Consider the following 22846-nt stretch of genomic DNA (forward strand, 5'->3'; position numbering starts at 1 on the left):
CATATTTGTACTCACTGTCCCCCAGCCGAAAGCCTCTAACCACTCCTTGTTTGCCTAGTTAGCTCGTCCCAGTCTTCAGGTCTCAGCCTCTACATCCCTTCCTCTGGGAAGGCTTCACTGACCCCTAGTGTACACTTCCCCTTCCATACACTTCCAAAGCACTTGGTATCTCTCTTCAAATCGCTCACCAAGTTTTTCACTTCTGTTTGGATACCTGTCATCCTTATTCAATTAGAACTTCCAGTAGTAGGGACTATGTCTGTCTGTTCACTGCTGGATCCCCAGCAGGGACGTGGAACATAGTAGCAACTCAATAAACTCCTGCTGCCCAAGTGAATGAAAAAATTGAATGAATGAACAAATGACAACGTAGAGTCTAAGTTCTCCTCTCTCCAAAATCAAAATGTGCTCTGCTTTATCATTATTGCTGCCTTGAGGTTTACCACTGGAGGAAATGATGGGGACCCTTCTCCTCACTTTGCAGGTGAGGAGATGAAAGTACCTTAGCCATGCACCCTAGGCATCAGGCCAATGCACCTTTTACCATCCCCTGCACGTTCATGACACGTGGCTTCTGCATTTGTACCTTCATCTAGAATACTCTTTTTCAAGGCCCATAATATCCCACTTGCCAGATGCATAGTTTCAGAAGAACATATGAGAAACTGCTAACAGTAGTTGCCTCCAGGAAGGAGTGTGGGAGGGAAATTAGTCTCCATTCCACACCCTTTTGTGTTGTTGAAGTCTTACAGACATATATGTGATACTCTTTCAATAACCAACTAGTTAATAAAAAATTAAATGAAACTTGAATGATGAAAAAAGTTTCTATCCACTTTCCAAATTCCAGATCAATTACTTGTACGTGTCATCTAAATCCTTCCATGATTTTACTAGTCTCTTGCCTCTTGAAAATTCCTATAGCACTTTCCAATATACATCAGTTATAGATAGTATTTTCTAATTTTTACTAAGGAATCTGTATAAAATTTTAGCCCCTTCACACCTCAAATATAAGCTCATTCATGGGGTCAGTCTATGTGACCATGGAGAAATTGTTGGACAAATCTATGCCTCTCTGTCCTCATTTATAAAATGACAATGGTAAAAATAATACATATCTCTTAAGGTTAGTGTGAGAATTAAATGAAAAATACTCATAAAGCACTGAAATCAGCAGTTAGAATGTGGCAACCATGCATTATATACTATTATTAGTCATTCAACAAACACCTGTGGATGGACTCTTACATAGCAGGCCCTGTGCCAGGTACAGGGCAAAGTTTGGCTGTTCATTTAGCTTCCCTCATGTCTAGCACAGTGCCTGATACATTATGGAACTCGATAGACAGCAGTGAATGGGATTGTCTAATGTCAATTTATGGATGAAACCAAATAATCTTGTTCTGATTTCTAGTCTAGAGCTGGAGACAGTGAAGGTGATGTTATCATATTACCATTGAATATTAAATATTTGAAGAGATGGAAGCACCTAGGCTTACATCAAAGGAACCAGTGAACCCACTCACTTACCCCTCACTCCAGTGTGTGTGTGAAGGGGTGGGGAGGACCTGCATGGAAGAACAAAAAATTCCACTGGGGAAAATGTAAAATTCACTTTATTGGGGAAAGGGAATTGTGGAAGTTTTTTACTTATTAGAATTCTGGCTGAGAGTTGGAAGTTGAATGGAGTAGACATGCAGAGAAGAATGGGTACTGATTTTACAAGAAATTGGGCTTCTTAGGTAAATTTCTCATGGCTGACCTGTCCCATTTGCAAAGTATTTCTACCTGGGTTTCACTGTGGTTTCACAAAAGGCTGCACATCTAAAAATAAAACACTGAAAAAAATTTGTACAAATTTCAGAAGAGAAGATGGAATGCAAGGAAGGGAGTAGCTGCTGATTGAATGGACATTCCTTTGGGGGCTGGGCTGTTTTCTCACTAACCATTGACCTCCACAGTTTTCAGTAGAGGGGCTGTCAACAGAACCTGGAGACAGCATGGGCCAGACTGACCAGGAATCAAACAGACACAGAGACAGAAAAGTTCAGCTCACAGTTCAACCCCATCACTCCTTATGGCCCCAAGAACCATTCCAAGACAGGTGGTCCACCAAGGAAGGCTTGGCTCTCCTTATGGCATGGCTCAGTTTGGCTTTCTGAGTCCTGAGTGCATTTCTTACTGTCCTAGACCTTGGGAAGTAAGAACCATGGGTCTCTCAGATTCTGAAGAAAAGTGGGGCCCAGCAAGGGCTCAGGCACCCTGTAGCCTTCTTCATCTGGGAGCCTAGCAAGAGACAGATCCCATTTGCAGGTCCTCCACATCCCTGGCATATCTCAGGGCTTTTCCTAGAAAAGTCCATAATGGATTTGTGGTCTTAAAAAGCCCAAGACCAAAACACCCTGGGCTTCAGGATTTCCCCCCTTCCCTGATGCTGCTTCTACTCCCACAAGCTAATCAAAGTCCCGAGGTATTTAAGCAGAAAGGAATTGATTCTCACCCCAACTCACATAGTTAGCCCAAAGTCCACTGTTTGCTTGGCTTTTTCTTTCTGAAGTACCTTTCCTCATAGCTCTGATATTACCACCAGCCTACCGTTAGAGGAAGGCGAGGAGGAAAAATAGGAGAAGAACCCAGCTCCAAATATTCTGTATGTAGCTGGCCCTACTGCCCGAGCTGCTCTGACCCTGAGGTTCTAGACTTACATTTCCCACCAGCCCTGGACTCCAGAAACCTGGCCTCCTCCCCTCTTGAAACTTCTTTCTGCCTCAAATCTTCTTTTCTAGGAAAATAACCACCAGAGTGGACACATTGTGGTCACTGACTATTCTCAGCCAAAGGCCTGGAGTTTCACTTCTAACTTCTCTTCCCGCTACAAGCCCTTCTTGTTGGACCTTGTTCCTGTTTCGTCTGCTTGTGTGCGTGAGGATTCTCCTCCTGGACAGGGATGGAGGATGAATCTTCTCCTAGAGTCCCACCTCTCCAGCTCAGCCCTTCTAGCCCGGGTCTTTGTCACAAGGCTACCCATGTAAAAACCAATCACTCAACCAGGACTTGGACACAAGCTTCTCACCCTGAGAGGCTGGCCTTGAATGTAAGCTGTGCCTTCACCTTATATCTTTTCCTTAGGAACTAGAGTTGGTGGGTTGAACCTTGGAAGGGACCCAGGAACTCATAATGTTCCTTCCTCTTTGAAAGAGGTAGGAGACACTTTGAGTTCCTAAGGAAGAGGTAGCAGGACAACAGTCACCAACATCAACAGAGCTATGCTGGTTCCGGACAGGCGATTGTGGAAGCCCTCAAATAAATGAACACTCACTCACCTGTTCCGCAGCTCAGCTCAAAAACCAGGGAAAGAAACAGCACGAGGTTCAAGGAGAACAGTCCCTTAGGATCCATCAGCCAGTGGAAATAGCCCAGCTGAGAGCTCAGCAGCCACTCACAGAAGCCAGGGCTCCAGCAGAAGCGAGCTACAAGCTATGAACTACGAGTCAGGCAGTGCTGCCTCTGTGCTCTAGTTTATGCATCAGAAACCAGCAGGCTTCCTGTCTCACTGGGACTTTTTCTGCTTGTCTTGAGGATTGCTCATCTCCTTTACAGGTCTTAAATCACTTTGCTATTCTCAAGAAGTACGAGTCAACTGCTTAGACTTCTGGAGTCGGGAAAAAGGCTGTGCAGAGTCACAGAAATGTGCTCCCTCCCCCTAAGCGATCTCCAGGAAAGGGGTACCCCAACCTCTCTGTTTCCTCTGGTAACATTTCTTTGAGTGAGAAGAAAGTCTTTGTAATCAGGTCTAGTGTGAAAACGGAGTTTTGTCAACCATCCCCCAAATTTGGATCCGTTAGTTCAAAGCAGAACTTGGATGGTTGAATGTGAATGAGCTGTGGGGTCTCTTCCTTCTGATGTGTTCCGTACTTTTAGAGTACACCTTTGAATATAGTCAGGTCCTGGTACTGTAGATGATGGAGAGGTGGAGTGGGTGGGGGTGGGCACATGCAGATCAGTTGGAGAAATCCCTCTTCCCTGCTGGATACCCTGTGGTAGAACCTAGTGAGCTCTATGCTATTTGGAGGAACCACCTTTATTTCAGAGCTTGTGCCTCATTTTTCATTGAGGAACAGGGGTTAGAATTAGCAGATCAGTGCTTAAAGCAGACCTTGAAAGGCTAGGCTAGTGTTTTAAAGTCCATTTTAATAGGTCATAGGTATGCTCTAAGAGGATCCAGGGTAGTAAAAGCAGGTGATTTTTGTGAACTTTCTATTTATCCTCGCTGGTTTTAGTTCCCTCACTGTTTTTTCTGCCTTCTCTTACCCAACCATCTTCCCACACCAGTACCCAGTGGTGTGCTGCAGCCAGCACATACCAGCTTACAAGGGCCAATTGTTAAAGGTTTGAGAATCTTGTGAGCTGATTGTTAGTCATGGTCATTACTAAAAATTAAATTACATAAACTTACAATTAAATAGCATATTAAACTAAAGCTAATGAATATTCAACTCATTATTTTCTTATTTTATGACTGTTTACCATTTGTATGTTCGCAAGGCTATTTACATCTACTGTTTCTCTATGGTGAAAATACTGTATCATGTGTGCTACAACACCTTTTTCCCCAACACTGAGTTCAATTACATAGTGTTGGTTGCTTGAAATCAGCTATGGTGGGAGTATTTATTGCTTGGCTGTCTGTCAAGACGTAACAAAGTGATAGAGAAAACATAACATCACAAGTTAAATGTAAAAGTGAGGTGTCTGTAGCCTGTACATTGTGAAAAGCATAAAAAAATGGAGGAGGTGTTTTTCTTTTTTTTCTTTTTTTTTTTATTGACTTTGTAATAATATTACATTAAAAAAAAATATATGAGGTCCCATTCAACCCCACCCCCCCACCCCACTTCTCCCCCCCCCCCCCCCCCAGCAACACTCGTTCCCATCATCATGACACATCCATTGCATTTGGTAAGTACATCTTTGGGCACCTCTGCACCTCATGGTCAATGGTGAGGAGGTGTTTTTCAATATTCAAAACCTAGTATCCAATTCAGCAAAAAGTTGGTAACATCACTGATGTTCGAGTGAGTGTCTTTGTGACTTCACATTTCTTTTTCTTTTTTTTAAAGATTTATTTTATTTATTTCTCTCCCCATCCCCCTTATTGTCTGTTCTCTGTGCCCATTCTCTGTATGTTCATCTGCATCCTCTTGCATTATCCAGTGGCACTGGGAAACTGTGTCTCTTTTTTGTTGCATCATCTTGCTGTATCAGCTCTCCATTTGCGCAGTGCCACTCCTGGGCAGGTGGTGATTTTTTTTTCACTCGGGGTGGCTCTCCTTACGGGGCATACTCCTTGTGCATAGGGCACCCCTATGCCCCCTGCGTGGCAGGGCACTCCTTGTGCTTGGCAGAACTGCACGTGGGCCAGCTTACCACACGGGTCAGGAGGCTCTGGGGATCAAACCCTGGACCCTCCATATGGTAGACAGATGCTCTGTCAGTTGAGCCACATCCACTTCCCTACATTTCTTAACTTAAAAGAAAATATTGACCATCATTCATGTTGAAACTATACTCGTTTGTCATTTATAATAAAGGGCATTGCACAATTTATTAAACTACAATAATTGTATTTTGTAAATTGTATGCTACATATCCTTTTTTTCCTTCCCCCTCCTTCTCACCCTGCTATTTTTTTTGTGTGTGTCTGTGCCCATTCACTGTGTGGTCTTCTGTGTCTATTTCTGTTTTTATCTTCTCATTTTCTCCTCTAGGATTCACCAGGATTCATTCCTGAGGACCTCTGATGGGCACAGAGTTTCCCTATCATTTGCACCACCTCAATTTCTGATTTCTGTTGCATCTCACCTTGACTCTTCCTTTCATCTCTCTTTTTGTTGTGTTATCATCTTGTTCCACACTGCGCAGGTCGCCACGTGGGCACTGGCATGCCGCGTGGGCACTTGTCTTGCTGTGCAGATACTTGGCTAGGCACACAGGCACTGGCTTGCTACAAGGGCACTGGCTTACCACACAGACACTTGGCTCAGTGCACAGGCACTGGTTCACCACATGGACATGCCTTTACCAGGAGGCCCTGGGGATCAAACCTGGATCCTCTCATATGGTAGATGGAAGCCCAATCACTTGAGCCACATCTCCTTCCCTACATGTCCTTTGTATAAATAAAATTTATAATAAGCTTGTTTACTTATATATACATACATCGTGCTTTTCAGAGAGCCAGTCATTAAGCATTTACTTGGAAACTGCTGTCATTACCTGTACAATAAATAACCAAAAGCAAGAAGGGTGGGTGAGTGACATACTCTTTCTAAATTTATAAAGTAGCAGTGGGAATATAACTCAGTGATTTGGGAGTATTGAGTGGGAAAGCCTTATCCAATAACAATGGTACAGACCACACAACCACTCAGTTGAGAAACAATGCCAGGACAGAATGGGCCTCTGTTTTGCTAATTCCCATTTATTCTAGCTTTATTTTTAAATATTTTTTGAGACAGAAACCATTCTATGTTCTTTTAAGTGTAATACAATTTAATACTTGGAACACCTTAGTGGAGGTATTATTATCATTATTAACTCCATTTTTTAGATGGGAAAGCAATAATCCAAGGGGCCATCTCCAAGATTGGTTGTTCTTTCCTTAAGCTATACAGTTTCTGGAATGTATGCTCTAGTTTACTTGTGTCAAGTCTCTCTCTCCCAATGACTGGCATATACAGGTTTGTTGTTGTTTTTTTCAAAATTTATTTTGTTCTTCCTCTAAGTTCTGGAATTAGTCTTCATCCAGCCTCAGCAAGCCAGGGTAAAGAGTGGAAGGATTCTGCTTCCACCAGTAACTGGGTGTGGCCACCATGAGGCATCCTCACTCTACTTCACATCCTCCTTCTTCATAGACACACGTTGAGGTTAAGCTAGTGCTGGGCATTAGTCTGAAAGCTTTTAGTGTTCAGTGCAATCCAAAACCCAATAAAAATTTACATTTGATGGGGATCGGAGCTGGTTTAGACGGAGGTTCTGAAGCCCTGAAGGACAATGTGACTAACCCAAGTGTATTAGTTTTCAATGGCTGCTGTAACAAAATATCACAAACTGGGTGGCTAAAAGCAACAGAAATTTATTGTCTCACAGTTCTGGAGGCCAGAAGTCCAAAATCAGAGTGTTAGTAGGGCCATGCTTCCTCAGAAGTCTGTAGAATTCTGGTGGTTGTTTGCCAGCAATCCATGATGTTCTTTGGTTTATAGTAGAACTCAATCTCTGCCTCTATCACACGGTCACCTTCTCTGTCTGTGTCCAAATTTCCTCTTCTTTTAAGGACACCATGATACTGGATTAGGGCCCACCCTAATCATTTGAACTAATCACATCTTATTTCCAAATTGGGTCACTTTCATGGGACAAAGGCTAAGACTTGAACATTTCTTTTTGAAGACATTTCAACAATTCAATCCATAACACCACCTCTGCGCAGTTAGTATGCTCAGTATACCAAGTTGATTCTCGCAGTGGTCATTAGAAAGTGGACATTAGCAGACAAGCAACAAAAGATGCACTGGTGATAATGCCTTGTATTTATAAAGCCATTTTCAAAAGCTTTCACATTCACTACCTTATCTGATCCTTACAATAACTCTGTAAAGGAGGCATGGCCTGTAGTGCTATGAGGCAGGACCTGGACCAAACTTGGAAATCTGACTCTGGGCCAAGAGTTCTTTTCACTTTCCTTGTAGTGTACTGATTAGTCTCATGAATTCAAGAGGGTAAGGAGGAAGGAAATCCCACTTACTAAACTCTCTAGATGCCTGGGGCTTTCACATAGGTTACTCCATTAATCTTCTTAATAGTACAAAACAGACATAATTATCCTTATTTTACAGGTAAGGAAATTGAGATATAGAGCCATAATTTGTGTAATAAATAATTTGTTCAATAACTCCAAGCAAAAAAATGGAAGGAATGGATTCAAATCCTGAATTGTCTGACTCCAGAGTCTGTGCTCTATCCATACACCATACCACCTCCATTATATTGAGCAGAAACCTTGGCCAGGTCTTCAGGCCCACATTGGCCAATAGCCTATTATCCATGGAACATTCCCTTTGCCACAGACAAGGGCACTGGCAGCAGGAGAGCCCTCAGTCAGCACCATTTCCAGCCCCTCATCTCCATTATACAAGGCATAGCACCACTTCCTTCCCTGGGGTATACAGAGCCCCACCCTTAGAGTAGAGAGGCCCATAAATCTGTGGAAAAGAACCCCTCTCCCCAACATCCTCAGGTAGGCTCACTATGAGCCCATCTTTTACTGTTAAACTGGAGGGTGAAGTGTCTCCATAAGACTTGCTGCCCTCTCTCCTGAGGCTTTATGGCTAGGGGTGGCAAAGCGTCCTGCCTGCAGGTACCTTGGGGCTGGGCTCCTCCTGCGACATCCTGGCTTCCCAGCCAGTGGCCGTCCTCATTACAGACTAAGATTGGAGCTTCTCTATAATATGAGTGATACCCACAGGGAGGGGTCTCTGAGGGCAGGTGAACCACTCAGTCCACATGGAGCCTGTGATGAGCATATTTATCTGGATAAGCAAAGAAAAAACCCCACAAAAGCAAAATGAGAATACAAAATTCCCCCAAACCCTGAAATATCTCCTAGGAGACCTGATTGTAGAGTCTAAATTTAGCTGGGGAAAGCACTGGGAAAAACACCCTGGGTTCAGCCCTGCTGGGTGAGATGAGGAAGGCTTATAAAGCCCATGGGGACAGGTGTCTGGTGTGGGGGCTAAGCAGACCAGTCAACCAGAAGGCCCTGCTGTGGAGATTTGAGGAGGAAATGGGGGAGGAAACTGGGCCGTGGGTGGTGAGGTGCATCCAGCCCAAGCCTAGGTTTTACCCATTCTCTTTACCCTGAGTGTTCATTCCAGCTATTCACTCTCCTGAGCAGATGGCTATGCTGAATGACCCAGGCCCCAAAGGAGAACTGTGAACACACTCAGTGTGTCTTCTGAAGTCCACTGGTTGGGCATTCTGGCCCTTACCCAGCCTGTGCTGCTGAGGTTGCCCTCTCCAAGGCCCTTACCAGGTTTCCCACATCAGAACCTCTTCCAGGGATGTAGATTTGGATCAGAGCATTTAAGCCTGGAGGTTAAGAAGAGTCATCACAAGGCATCTTTCACCTAAAGATGTCCTCTCCAACTCCTGTCATTTCCACTGATGCTCCTTCCTTCCTTCCAGACCCCAGAAAAAACCTGTGGAGACCTCTCCCCTCCTGGGTTGAGCCCTGGACTGACCCAGATCTCTTCATGTCCCTTATGGGGAGATTTTGACTGAGAGAGATTCACAGCTTCATGGATTCTCTCCACAACTCTTTGAGAAGCATTCCTAGCACCCTCAAATTGCTCTGCATAGCAGCCATGTAGGCTGCTTTCTACTGGCATAAGTTGCTAGAAAGAGGGAAATGCCTATGGCATTCTACTCCTTATAGGAAGCAACAGTGTTCGGGAACACTAAAAATAGCTATTGAGTCATCAACCTCAGACCTTTTATGTTCACTAAAATCTGCCTCCAGTAACCCTTATCTATCTTCTTATACAAAGTGTTAGATACAAAAATTATTTGCAAAGTACCCTAGAAACTCTGGATAACCATTTCAGCTTTGTTTTTCCCTCCATACAAAGCTCAGACAATTTGAGAAAGCTTCTTGGCAAAACCACTGTGTGCACTGATAAATCAAAGAAGAAAAATCACATGATCCTATCTACTGATGCAGAAAAGGCATTTGACAAAATACATCATCCTTTCTTGATAAAAAATACTACAAAATATAGGAATTGAAGGAAACATTCTCATAATAGAGACCATATATAAAAAACCCACAGCTAATATTATACTCAATCATGAGTGACTGAAAGCTTTCCCACTGAGATTAGGAACAAGACAAGATTGCCCACTGTCCCCACTGTTGCTCAGTATAGTGCTAGAGGTTATAACTAGAGCAATCAGGCAAGAAAAAGGAATAAAAGGCATTCAAATCAGAAAGGAAGAAGCAAAACTTTTTCTATTCGCAGATGATATAATCCGATACCTAGAAAATCCCAAAATACCTACAACAAAGCTACTAGTGCTAAAAATCATTTCAGTACAGTGTGAGGATACAAGATCAATATGCAAAAATCAGTGATATTTTGCTAGTAATGCGCTATGTGAGGAGGAAGCCAGGAAAAAACTCCATTTACAATAGTGGCTAAAAGAATCAAATATTTAGGAGTAAACGCAACCAAATATGTGAAGCGCTTATATTCAGAAAGCTGCAATTTATTGCTAAAAGAAAATTTAAAAAGATCTAAATAATTGGAAGAACATCCTATACTCTGGATTGGAAGACTATCACTAAGATATCAGTTCTACCCTAATTTATATACAGATTCAATGCAATCCCGATAAAAATTCCACCGGCAATTTTTAAAGAACTGGAAAACACAATTATCAAATATATTTGGTAGATTACGCCAAATATAGCCCCCAAATGGCCAGAAACATCTTAAAAAAGAAAAACAAAGTTGGAGGACTCTTACTTCTGGACTTTAAATCATATTACCTAGCTATAGTGGTAAAAATAGTATGGTACTGGCATAAAGATAGACATATAGACCAATGGAATTGAATGATGGTTCAGAAATAGATCCTCACATCTATGGTCAAGTGATTTTCGACAAGTCTGTCAAGCCCACCCAGTTGAGTTAGAACGGTCTATTCAACAAATGGATATTCAACAGAATTGGATATCCATATCCCAAAGAAAGAAAGCAGATCCTTATCTCACACCTTATACAAAATTAACTCAAAATGGACCAAGGACCTAAATATAAAAGTGACAATCATAAAACCCCTAGAAGAAAATGTAGGAAAACATTTTCAAGATCTTGTGTTAGGCAGTAGTTTCTTTTTTTTTTTTTTAATTATTTATTTATTTTTTAAAAATTACATTAAAAAAATATGAGGTCCCACCCCCCACTCCCCCCACCGCAACACTCTCTCCCATCATCGTGACGCATCCATTGCACCTGATAAGTACATCTCTGAGCATCACTGCACCCCTAGTCAATGGTCCACATCATAGCCCACACTCTCCCATGTTCCATCCAGTGGGCCCTGGGGGGATCTACAATGTCCCGTAATTGTCCGTGAAGCACCACCCAGGACATCTCCTCGTCCCGAAAACGCCTCCACATCTCATCTCTTCCTCCCATTCCCCAAACCCAGCAGCCACCATGGCTACCCTTCCTACACCCATTCCACATTTTCTCTGTGGACATTGGATTGGTTGTGTCCATAGGCAGTAGGTTCTTAAACCTTGCACCCAAGGCACGGGAAACAAAAGAAATAATGGGTAAATGGTACCTCCTCAAACTTAAACACTTTTGTACCTCAAAGGACTTCATCAAAAGGATGAAATGGCAACTGACTCAGTGGAAGAAAATATTTGGAAACCACATATCCAATAATGGTTTAATTTCCATTCTATATAAAGAGATCATCCAATTCAACAATAAAAGAGCAAACAACCCAATTTTAAAATGGGTAAAAGACTTAAACATTTCTCCAAAGAGGACATACAAATGGTGAAAAAGCACATGAAAAAATGTTCAGTATCACTAAGTATTAGGGAAATGCAAATCAAAACGACAATGAGATATCATCTCACACAGCATAGAATGGCCAGTATTGAAAAAACAAAAAACAGTAAGTGCTGGAGAGAATGTGGAGAAATAGGAGCACTCCTTTACCATTGGTGGAATTGTAAAATGGTGCAGCCTCTCTGGAAGACAGTTTAGCTTCCTCAGGAAGCTAAATATAGAACTTCCATATGATCCTGCAATTCCTCTACTAGGAATCTATCCAGAAGAACTGAAAACTGTGACATGAACAGACATTTGCACACCAGTGTTCATAGCGGCATTATTCACAATTGCCAAAAGATGGAAACAACCCATGACCATCAACCAATGAATGGAAAAACAAGATGTGATTTATATATATGATGGAATACTATGCTGCAGTAAGAAGAAATGAAATTGGGATACATATAACATGGCTGAACCTTGAAGACTTTATGCTAAGTGAAATAAGACAGACATAAAAGGACAAATATTGCTTGATCTCACTAATGTGAACTAAATATGAAGAATAAATGCTTGGATTAAAACTTAGAGTATAGGTTATCAGGAGATAAGAGGACGGCTGAGAAGGAGTCCTGATGCCTAATGTATAGAGAAGTTTTAATTAACTTGACTATAAAAGTGTAGAAATGGATAGAGTTTATGATAACACATTATAGTGAGTAGCAGCTGGTTTATAAATGGGATTGTGGCTGAAAAGGATAGTCTAGCGATGTAAATGTCAACTGAAGGAAAGCTAGAGAATAATCTAGGGACTGAATAACACACTGAACCCAGAGGTGGATGAGAATTGTGGTTAATAGTACAAATGAAAGAATGTCCTCCTGTGAACTAGAATGGAGGTACATCACTATTGTAGGGTGGAGGAAATGTGGACAAGCATGGGAAAAATAAAATTAAAGTAACCTATGGACTATAATTAACAGTAATACTATAATATTCTTGCATCAATTCCAAAGATGTTCTGTGTTAATAATAGGGGTATGAAAAAAATATGCCAAATGTACACTATGGACCACAGTTAGTGGTGATAGTCTGATAATATTATCTCAAAATCTGTAACAAATATTTCACAATGGTGTGGTATGTTGGTGAATAGGTGTCATCTGGGAATTCTACACATATGCATGATTGTTTTGTAAGTTGAACATTTCTGTAATAAAAATTTATTTTAAAAATAATAATAATAAAAAATCACTGTGTGCTCTCCCTGGAAAGCCTGGTGAGGAGCTAGAGTCATTCCTTTATCTCTGAATTGTTCTGGTTCCTAGCCAACTGAGAAGCAGAGACAGCAGGGGAACACTCTGCGAGATGCTCATGGACCTTTTATGCAGCCCAGGACAGGCTTCCTGTGCTGTGTCACACTGATGAGATGGGCTGACCTGAAATGAGTCCAGGAAAGAGGGAAGAGCTAGGACACATGAGCAGCTTGGAAAACCTAGGTATAGGCTCAGTAAAGAATTCTATTTGGGATGACTGGTCAGACAGATGAACAGTGGAAATAACTCCAGGTAGAAATCTAGTAGCTTCCTTTCCATTCCCTTGCCTGCCACAGCACTACCCACGAGAAAATCATTAATTTGGGTTAAAATGTAATGACTCTGAACATCCATTAATGATGCAAAATTCTTACCAGGAATAACACATTTAATAATCACTTGAATGATATTATCAGATAACATTTCTAGTTAAGAGAGGGGTATTTAGGAAATAGGATTTTATGTATTAGGGTTCCTTCCCTCTTTTAAAATTGCACACGTAATATAGCATTGAAGAAAAAGAAAAGGAAGGAAGGAAGGAAGGAAGGAAGGAAGGAAGGAGGGAAGGAGGGAAGGAAGGAAGGAAGGAAGGAAGGAGGGAGGGAGGGAGGGAAGGAGGGAGGGAGGGAGGGAAGGAAGGAAGGAAGGAAGGAGGGAGGGAGGGAGGGAAGGAAGGAGGGAGGGAGGGAGGGAAGGAAGGAAGGAAGGAAAGAAGAAAGGAAGGAAGGAAGGAAGGAGGGAAGGAAGGAGGGAAGGAAGGAGGGAAGGAAGGAAGGAAGGAGGGAAGGAAGGAGGGAAGGAAGGAGGGAAGGAAGGAAGGAAGACAGGGGGAGAGAGGGAGGCAGGGAGGCAGGCCTCCTACAGTCTTCTAACTTCATCACAATTGCTTTCAAGTTTGCAAATCTCCAAACCTTTGTAAGGCACTAGAGTAGATTGGTTAAGAACTCTGGCTTTTCAGCCACATAGGCCTGGATATCAGTCCCAGGTCTGTTATTTATAAATCATATGAACTTGGGCAAGTTATTTCATCTGTCTAAGCCAGGGGTTCTTAACCGTTTTTGTTCCACAGACTCCTTTACCAGTCAGGTGAAAACCATGGATCCCTTACTAAGTCCACACTATACTGTGTATTACTTAATAAATATATCACATCCGCACCAACAAATCCCCACAAGATTATTGTATTTTTAATTTCAGTACAGGCTCACGGACTCCTGGTTAAGAATCCCTGCACTAAGCTGTGCTTTCCTTCCCAGTATCATGGAGTTAAGATAAGGATGCATCTCATAGGGCCGTTGGGTGGATGAAATGACATGAGTGCAAGTCAGGTGTTCAGCGCAGTGGTAGTCATTTTGTATTTAGTGCCTGTCTTAGTTTCCTAAGGCTGTAGTCACAACATACCACAAACTTGGAGGCTTAAAACATCTGAAATTTGTTGTCTCACACTTCAGAAGTCTAAAAGTCTAAAATCAGGGGTTAGCAGGGTGACATTCCCTCTGAAACCCGAAAGGGAGAATCCTTCCTCGCCTCTTCCCAGCCTCTGCTGGTCCAGAGGCCATCCTTGCTACTCCTTGGCTTGCAGCTGTCAATCGTCCTCACATGGCATTCGTGTATCTGTGCCTCTTCTCCCCTTCCTATAAGGATGCCAGTTGAATTAGGCCAACACTAATTCAGGGCGGCCCATTCTTAACTAATTCCATCTGCAATGACCCTAGTTCCATATAAGATCACATTCTGAGCTAATGGGTGGGGATTAGGATTTCAACATATTTGGGAGGGTGAGCGCAATTCAACCCATGTCTACCATTTTTATTGTTTCCTGAAGGTAGGCATGAATGGTTAAATGATAAACCTTGTGTAGCTGGAGCTGGTGATGCACAGAAGTATCTTTGAGTCCATGTTTCTTGAGACTCACTCTGGAATTCCCATTTCCCACAGAAACCCCATTCTAAGCAGTGCCATGTGGGCAGTTCTCAGACACATGGAATGGAATGCTTCAGGCATGCCACAAATGAACGTCACTCATGGGCTTCTCTGTAAGAGACGACAGTAATTTTGTAGTGTGAATTAGAGACAGAAGTACATTATGGACCATTAAGAACTTTGATGAGTGAAGACAATTGAAGAGGGATGGATTTTCTGCAACAAGTATTTAAAATCCCTATTTATTTTAATTGAAAATTCCCAGCATAAAAGACCACATTTCATGAAGAAAAGTATCAGTGTATAATACAGAAAAGTAACAGTGAAACAAAATATGAACAGAACCCAAAATATGAAAATATAAACAATAAAAATTTGATCTGAACCCTTAGCCACACCTCATTCAAGGTTTCACAATATTCCCATGTGGAGGGATTTGAGGTCAATACCAAAACCAAGCAGCGAAGTAATTGTAGTTATTGTTTAATTGTAACTATATAAAACACCTATAGTGTTCTCAATTTTGTAGAGTAGGTTCTATCACTTTAATTTATCCTTTTGCTGTATTTACGAAATTCCAAATCGAGAGTATGCCTCCAGGTATAATTATAAATAAACATGTGATAGGTGGGTTAACACCAAGAACTCACAGTCAAGGTGCTGGTGGTCAGGGTAGAGACCACGAAAGCAGTGCCCCTTGCTGAAGAGAGAATTTAAATGGAGGTTTTTCTTGCCTCAGTGGGCTACTCATTACATATGCATATTGTGACAAAAATCACTGGTATACACTCAACTTTTGTGAGGTTTTTTGTAGTTGCCTAGTTTTAGGAAGCAGGAGTTCTTAACTAACTTTGAGAAAATTTTCTTGAGAAAATTTGAGGAAAGAGCAAATGAAGTTCCTGATTTAGAAGGCAACCTGTGGGGTAAAAAAAGTAAAGGCTCTGAACTCAGAGACAGATGCTTCCTACTTTAGTTTTATTTTTTCTAAACCTTGCTTTTTTAAGCAAGACAGAGTTAAAACAATAGGGAACAAGTCCCACCTTAAGAAATTTTTCTTGGTGTGACTATGTCAATTAAAAGGAAGTCTCCAATTCTGTTGTATTGTCTTTAGGAAAGATGGCTCATGGCTCCCAGTTTTGATGAAAGAGCAGGATAAAGGCCATTGCATTACTGAGCCCTACTTTCATCTGGTCACCAGTGGGCTGGGATAGTAAATCCTGCATGCTCAGGTGGCACCCCAAAACCCAGCTGTCCTTAGCTTTCCCTCCAGTGAGAGCCTCCAGCAAGGACTTCTGCAGAGATGTCCCCTGCATCTCAGAGCACAGGTTATTCTTCCTGGAGTAAACACACACACCAAGAGAAAACCCTCCTTGGGATGGAGGGTTGGGAAAAAGACAAATAGGCATGTTGCTTCCTATGTTGTCTACTGAATTCCTTAAAATATAAGAATCTATTTTAAGAGCCAGGGTCTTTAATTTATTTGGATTACCCAGACAGGTGTGTTAGGTCATGGGGTTGGAAGAAAAGGAGAATTTCTTCAGCAGTAACAGCTTATCTTTCCCATGAGCTCTGTACCAGGTCTAGACCTTACTAATCCCTGGGACAATACAAATAATATTAATAGTTAACATTTACCAACTGCTTACTATGTGCCAGGAACTTATAACCCTATGAGGTTGGTACTGTTACTATCCCTAATTCACAGATGATGAAACCAAGACTTAAGGAGTTAAACAACTCGCCCGAAGTCACACAGCAAATAAGTAGCAGAGGCACACTTCAACACAAACTCTTCAAAACTGAGTGCCTCCTGCCACTGGCCCTGGGGCCATGCTGCCTATCCAGGTCATTATCAGCACCCTTAACATCCAGGGGCAAGACTCTGGTCAGACCAAGGAGTGACCAGGCAAAGAGACAGCTGTGGCTCTATAGGCTCATTCCCTCACGGTCCCTTCAGGGCTCTACATCCCACATCTCAATCTATTTATCATTAAGGACACTTTGACTCTTGACTTCCTTTACTCTTTTCTGTCCTCTTCTTAGGAACTTATGCCCTTTCTTTCTTTCCCTTCTCCTGCTCCGCACCCATCAGTCCTTTGGCTCTCTAGCTTCTAGGCCTTTTCTGGCTGTTGGGCCAGGTCTTTGGTTACTTCCTTTTGGCTCTTTCTGCTGCCAGTTCTCTACAAACACCCATATGGATCTGCCCTAAGCATGGTCCCACTCTCCTTTTCTGCTGTCCTGGATTTTATATTGAGGTCCCACAGGTCCTGATGCTTGCATTTCTTGGTTCTCAGACACATTTGCTCAGAGCCTTAGAGAGCTGGTCCTGCCTTTGGTAAACTCAGATTCTTCCCCTAATGAAGAACTTATCCTACCACCTGAAGTATCTGAGGAATCAAGTTTGACCTTATACTAATGAGATTTTTTTCTAACTCCAGAGGTATATGTAACTAAAGGAGCATGGAATCAGACAACAATATGAATTAGGAATTTCACTCACTACTTGTATGACTTAGGATAAGGCACATTGTTTGTGAGTCTCGATTTCTTATTTATAAAATGATGCTCTTAACAGGTTACTTCATGTAGTGGATGCTATGATGTGCTGCTCAGATCTCCCCCTGTGGGACTGAGGCATGCATTCCCCCAATTGCTGGAAGTGTTGATGACTGAACAGCTCTGAACTGTGGCAATGCATTCAGCCAAAGGAAGCTGCCTTGCCCAAGGTTAAGTCCCTTTCCTGAGGGCAGTCCACATCCAATGACTGGTTGATGAAGGGATCTTGCCTCAATTTGAGACAGCCCTGAAGGGCTATCCAGCTCCAGAGCTCCCCATGGCTTTGACTGAGGGCCTTTGCTGGAACTGCATCTGGAAGTCCAACTTCTCCCTCTGCCTTACCCTGCTTCCTAAACTCCCCACAGGCATTATTATGTGATCACTCCCCAGTGAAGTTCTTATGCACGAATCTCCATCTCAGAGTCTATTTCTTGGGGAAACTTACTTAAGATATCTCATATATTTTTTAAAGGTTAAAATAGCATAGTATATGTAAAGTACAGTATATGGTAGACTGTTCCCTCCTCTTTGCTAGTTCCCTCCTCTTCCTCATTGTTTTGATTTGTCTTTTGTTCATTCCTAGGAAGAGCAGTGAAGCCTAGGAAGCCTAGAAGACTAGTGAATTTGGTCTTTCCAACAGGAGGCATTGTCCCTCCTTCCACCCATCAAAACTCCTTTTCACATACAAATAAACACATTTTGGAGAGCCATTCATGCTCTCTATGTTTTAAGCAAGTGAGTGACCTGGTTATATTTATGTTTCAGAAAGTAGAGTAGGGAAGATTAATGTAGAACTAGAATTGAGATCTGGTTAGAAGAAATAATGAGAATCTCAACCAAATAAATGATAGTGCGGTGGGAGAGAGAGAGGCCCATGAGGGAGTTATTCCATAGGGAGATTTGGCAGGGTTTTGTAACTGATAGGCTGCGGGGTGTGAAGGAAAGGGTCCTATATAAAATGGGCTTTAGACTCCTGGAAGATGGCCATGCCATTTTTCTAATTATGAAGTATGGGTAGGGGACAGTGTGGAGACAGCTTTGGAGCAAAATTGGGAGCATATTTATTGGATTGGTATATGATCAATTGGTGTTTATAGCTCATCCAGACAGATTCCCAGGGAGTACTTTAAAACACAGAGATGAATTTCAGAGGAGTGGTATGATCAGGGGGAAAAAAATTAGAAGCCACCTTTCCAGCTTCCTCATTTCACCTTGAGAAAGCTGAGGCTTAGAAGTTAACCCCTCTGAAGGACTTCCCCCAGATCACAAGGCCAGTTTTTGTAAAGCCAGGACCAGAAACCAGACCTCCGGGGTCTAGACAAGAGCTACCATTTCCTGATTAAGTTTCATTTGTTCTATTTATCTTCATGTTTCCAGGATCTAACCATACCTGACATATAATAGATGCTAAAAGTGTTTGTGGAGATATATATTGATTGCAATCATTCTTTGAGGTAAAGCTGGCCCTTCCTCTCCACATTACTTACATCTCAGAGGCATCTTGGAAATCATCAGACCCAGGGAAGTCCTATTTAGCCACTAAATTTGCATTTCCCCACATACCTCCCAACCCATCTCCACTTCCTCTGAGAACAAACCTCTGTTAGGTCACACCCATGGGCAGGCTTTGTGCTGATTGGGAAGGCTGATCAAAGTGAAATGCATAGAAAGGAAGTATGACCTTGGGCACAGAAATCATATAATGACCCTAACATAAACCTTGGGCTATAGTTAATAGTACAATAATAAAAATGTTCTTTCATGAGTTGTAACAGATATACCTCACTAATGCAAGGTATTAATAATAGAGAGGTATAGCTGTAATTTATGCATGATTTTTCTATAAACCTACAACTTCTCTAATAAAAAAGAGTGAAAGAGAAAGAGAGAAATCATATAATCAATTCCCTTTTATTTTGTATTTGAAGAGACTTAGACCAAAAGATGTTGTCTTGATTCAATTGAATTAAAGTCCTGATCCTGGGAAAAACAAGGGCACACATAGGTCAGAGGAAGGCAACTAGTATTTATTGAATACCTACTACATGCCAGGCCTCATGCTGGATGATTTAATAAGGTTATCTTATTTAATCATGATAAAAAGAGAAACGTTTTATTTTGAGGAAAAAGTCTGGTTTTCCTTAGGTTCTAAAGCTAGTAGATTGTGGATCTGGAACTCAAACCCAAATCTGCCTGGCTCCAAAGATCATGCTTTTTTAACTGCTACATTATGCAGCCTTCCAGAGGCTTCCAATGTGGCTCCAGGTGTTAACTATGAGTCTGGAGACTGAACATATTTATTCTGGCACTCTCTAGCTACTGACAAGCCCTTCAATGCTGCCATCCTACTAGGCCCTGCAAAATTGAGTGGTCTGAAGTTTGAGAGAATCCAAAAGAGCCTCATGATGGGCAGTGGGTCAATCCTTAGGTTGTCAGTTAGCATCAACTGAGGACATATTCTTTACTTCCTGCCCAGCTCTGCTGGAAACTTGCTGAGTGGCCTTGGGCAAGTCACTTCCCTCTTTGATTTTCCAAGATTGAGTAGGATATGGGGAAATGGAAATTTGTGGTCTTCCCAGCTGATGATTTCCAAAACTTCTTTGTAATAATCATTTCCATCACATAGGGGGTGGAAAGAGGCAATGTATAGGGGAGAATAGGGGAGGGAGAGGGTCCCACCACTAAGAAGTGGTTCCGGGACTTTGAAGAGACAATTCATCTGAATCTTGACAAATGAGTAGGAGTTTGCTAGGCACACAAGGCAGGCGAGGGAGGATTCCAGGAAGTACAAAAGCATGAGCAAAGGTACTGGGTGAGTTCGGGGAACTGCAAGTAGTTCGGGAAGATTGCAGCATAGGGTGCAAATGAGGGGCCAGATTAGAAATGAAACAGGAAGAATCCACAGAGACCAACTCACGGAAGGAGCAGTAGTAGCCTTTAGGCCTTCTAAAGGCCTTAAAACCTTGAAGGTTTTAAGCATGAAAATGGCGTGGTCAAACCTGTGTTTTTCAAAGATCTTTCTGTTCTATGCTCCTGCCCACTGTCAGGGATTAGCATAGCTAAGAGAAGCGAGCCTGGGAGCTGGAGTGGAGAGTCTAGCAGAGCCAAGGCCAATCTGTAGCCACCATCTAACTGTTAACTCATAGACGCATTCTCCTCTTTTGACTGAGTCAATAGAAAAATAATCTGTCTTCTTCGGGCAGATGATCAATGAGAGTTCAAGATTGAAAATGATTGTGAACTCTGGGAGCTTAAGGTTCTATGAAAGAAGAGTCTTATATATGAAAAGTGGAGGATACCATAGACCCAAAACGGGCCCTCAGCATCTTTAAGGGAAACCAAGGGGAAACAGCTACAGCAGAGAGCTCATTAGTTTGTCTTTTTAACATTTTGTTCACCAGGCCAGTGTTGTCAGATTTCTCCACTGCATAGACACTAATTTTCCCCTTGTAACTAATAACACTCTGTTGGCATATACTTTAAGACCATGCAAATAGCCTGTTCCTTATCAAAATTTTCTCTGAATTTAGCCTACATTGATGATTTTTTTTTGCCTGAACCTATCTTTATTGTGATGGTTGCAAAATGGGGATTTTCCAGTTAGTATTCTCTCTCTTTTGCTCTCTCACTCTCACTCTCGCTCTCATCAGTATGGACTCATGGCTTCATATTTTCACAATGGTTTATAATTCATTACTGTCCTTATTATTTTAGTGCTCAAATTGTCCCATATTTGACCAACGAGCATCACTTTAAGCTGGCTACTATATATCCTCATGATGTGCCCTTATCTTGTTTTGTGCTCTTTCTTACTTTCATTTTTTAAATGTACAATTGACTTAAAGTCTAAAATTATTAAATATTGGCTACTTCCCTCTCAAATAGTACAAGAATATGAAACTGCTTTAATAACAAGCATTCCCTCTTGAATTATATCGTAAACTATTTTTTCCCTTGTGCATGGGAAGCAAAAGCTCAACCACTGAACTACAGCCACTCCCCGATATTATATACTATTTTAATGTCATCTTTTACTCCATTTTTTACTCCAAATCAGTCATTATCAGTACCATCCTCATTGTTTTATACAGTGAATGCTTTTTAGGTTTACCTATATGTTGACCAATCCTTTCTTCAAAAGTTCATCATTTAGAAGTTCTTTAATGGGAATCTATTAGCAGTAAGCTCTCACAAATTTTTGTTTTTGTCTGAAAATGTCTTTATTTCTATCTTGTTTTGAAAGAGCTTTGCTTGCTATACAACTTTAGGTTGGCAGTTATTTTCTCCCAACACCTTGAAGAAAGTGTTCCACTGGTAATCTGTCTTCCATTGTTGCCTTTTCAGTTCTCACTTTGTTTTTCCTTGATAAATAATAATTTTCTCTTTGCTGTTTTTAAGACCTTTTATTCACTTTTTAAATGTTCTCTAAGTGTTATTATGAAGTGTCTATGAGTGGAATTAAAAAAATTTTTTAACCAGTTCGGGATTTATTATCTGGGTGGGCTTAATAAATCAAAGAATGAATTTCTTTTATCAGTTCTGAAAATATCTCAACCATTCTCTTTGAATGTTTCTCCCCCCTCCAGTCCCACCCTATTCTCTTCACTCTTCACCATCCCCTTTGGAGTCCTGATTAGAGGCATTTCAGGTTTCTTTCTTTAACATCCCACATCTTAACTTCACTTTCATACTTTCTGTATTTTTATCTTTCTGCATTGCTTTCTAACTAATTCATCAAACCTATCCTCCCTTCACTCACACCTTGTCAGCAGATTCTAGTTTGATATTTAAACAACCAATTGAGTTTTGGATTTTTTTTTTTAAGATTTATTTTATTTATTTCTCTCCCCTGCCCCTGCCCCACCACAGTTGTCTGTTCTCTGTATCCATTTGCTGAGTGTTCTTCTTTTTGTCCACTTCTGTTGTTGCCAGCAGCACGGGAATCTGTGTTTCTTTTTGTTGTGTCAGCTTTGCGTGTGTGCAGCACCATTCCTGGGCAGGCTGTACTTTCTTTCGCGCTGGGCGGCTCTCCTTAGGGGGCGCACTCCTTGCGCGTGGGGCTCCCCTACGGGGGAGGGCACCCCTGCATGGCAGGGTACTCCTTGCGCACATCAGCACTGGGCATGGGCCAGCTCCACATGGGTCAAGGAGGCCTGGGGTTTGAACCATGGACCTCCCCGGTGGTAGGCAGACGCCCTATCCATTGGGCCAAGTCCGCTTCCTGGGCTTTGGATTTTAAGATTACAATTTAGTTTCTAGAAGTTCTGTTTGGCCAATTTTGACCACCTTTTGTATACCAGTCATAATTTTGATTCTCTTTTATTTGTTTACATTAAACATTTTATATTCTGCTTCTAATATTTTCAATATCTGAAATCTTTAATGCTCTGATTCCATCTTTGATATTCTGCTGACTCT

General features: G+C 41.7%; 2 protein-coding genes across 3 annotated transcripts in view; both read right to left on the minus strand.

Moving 5' to 3' along the window:
• SLAMF1 (signaling lymphocytic activation molecule family member 1) overlaps positions 1–3519 on the minus strand; it is a 39723-nt gene extending 36204 nt beyond the window's left edge. Inside the window, exon 1 of one of the 2 annotated variants that reach the window (XM_004448395.4) lies at positions 3327–3519. In XM_004448395.4, the coding sequence (XP_004448452.1) occupies positions 3327–3402 (76 nt within the window). In that variant the 5' untranslated portion in view covers positions 3403–3519. The remainder of the gene's footprint in view (positions 1–3326) is intronic. The other variant, XM_004448393.4, reaches the window with a different exon arrangement.
• LOC101428943 (intelectin-2) overlaps positions 1–22846 on the minus strand; it is a 399980-nt gene that overhangs the window by 68813 nt on the left and 308321 nt on the right. The gene's annotated exons all lie outside the window — the stretch shown is intronic.

The sequence above is a fragment of the Dasypus novemcinctus genome, chromosome 13 (assembly GCF_030445035.2).
Source record: "Dasypus novemcinctus isolate mDasNov1 chromosome 13, mDasNov1.1.hap2, whole genome shotgun sequence".
NCBI lineage: Eukaryota > Metazoa > Chordata > Mammalia > Cingulata > Dasypodidae > Dasypus > Dasypus novemcinctus.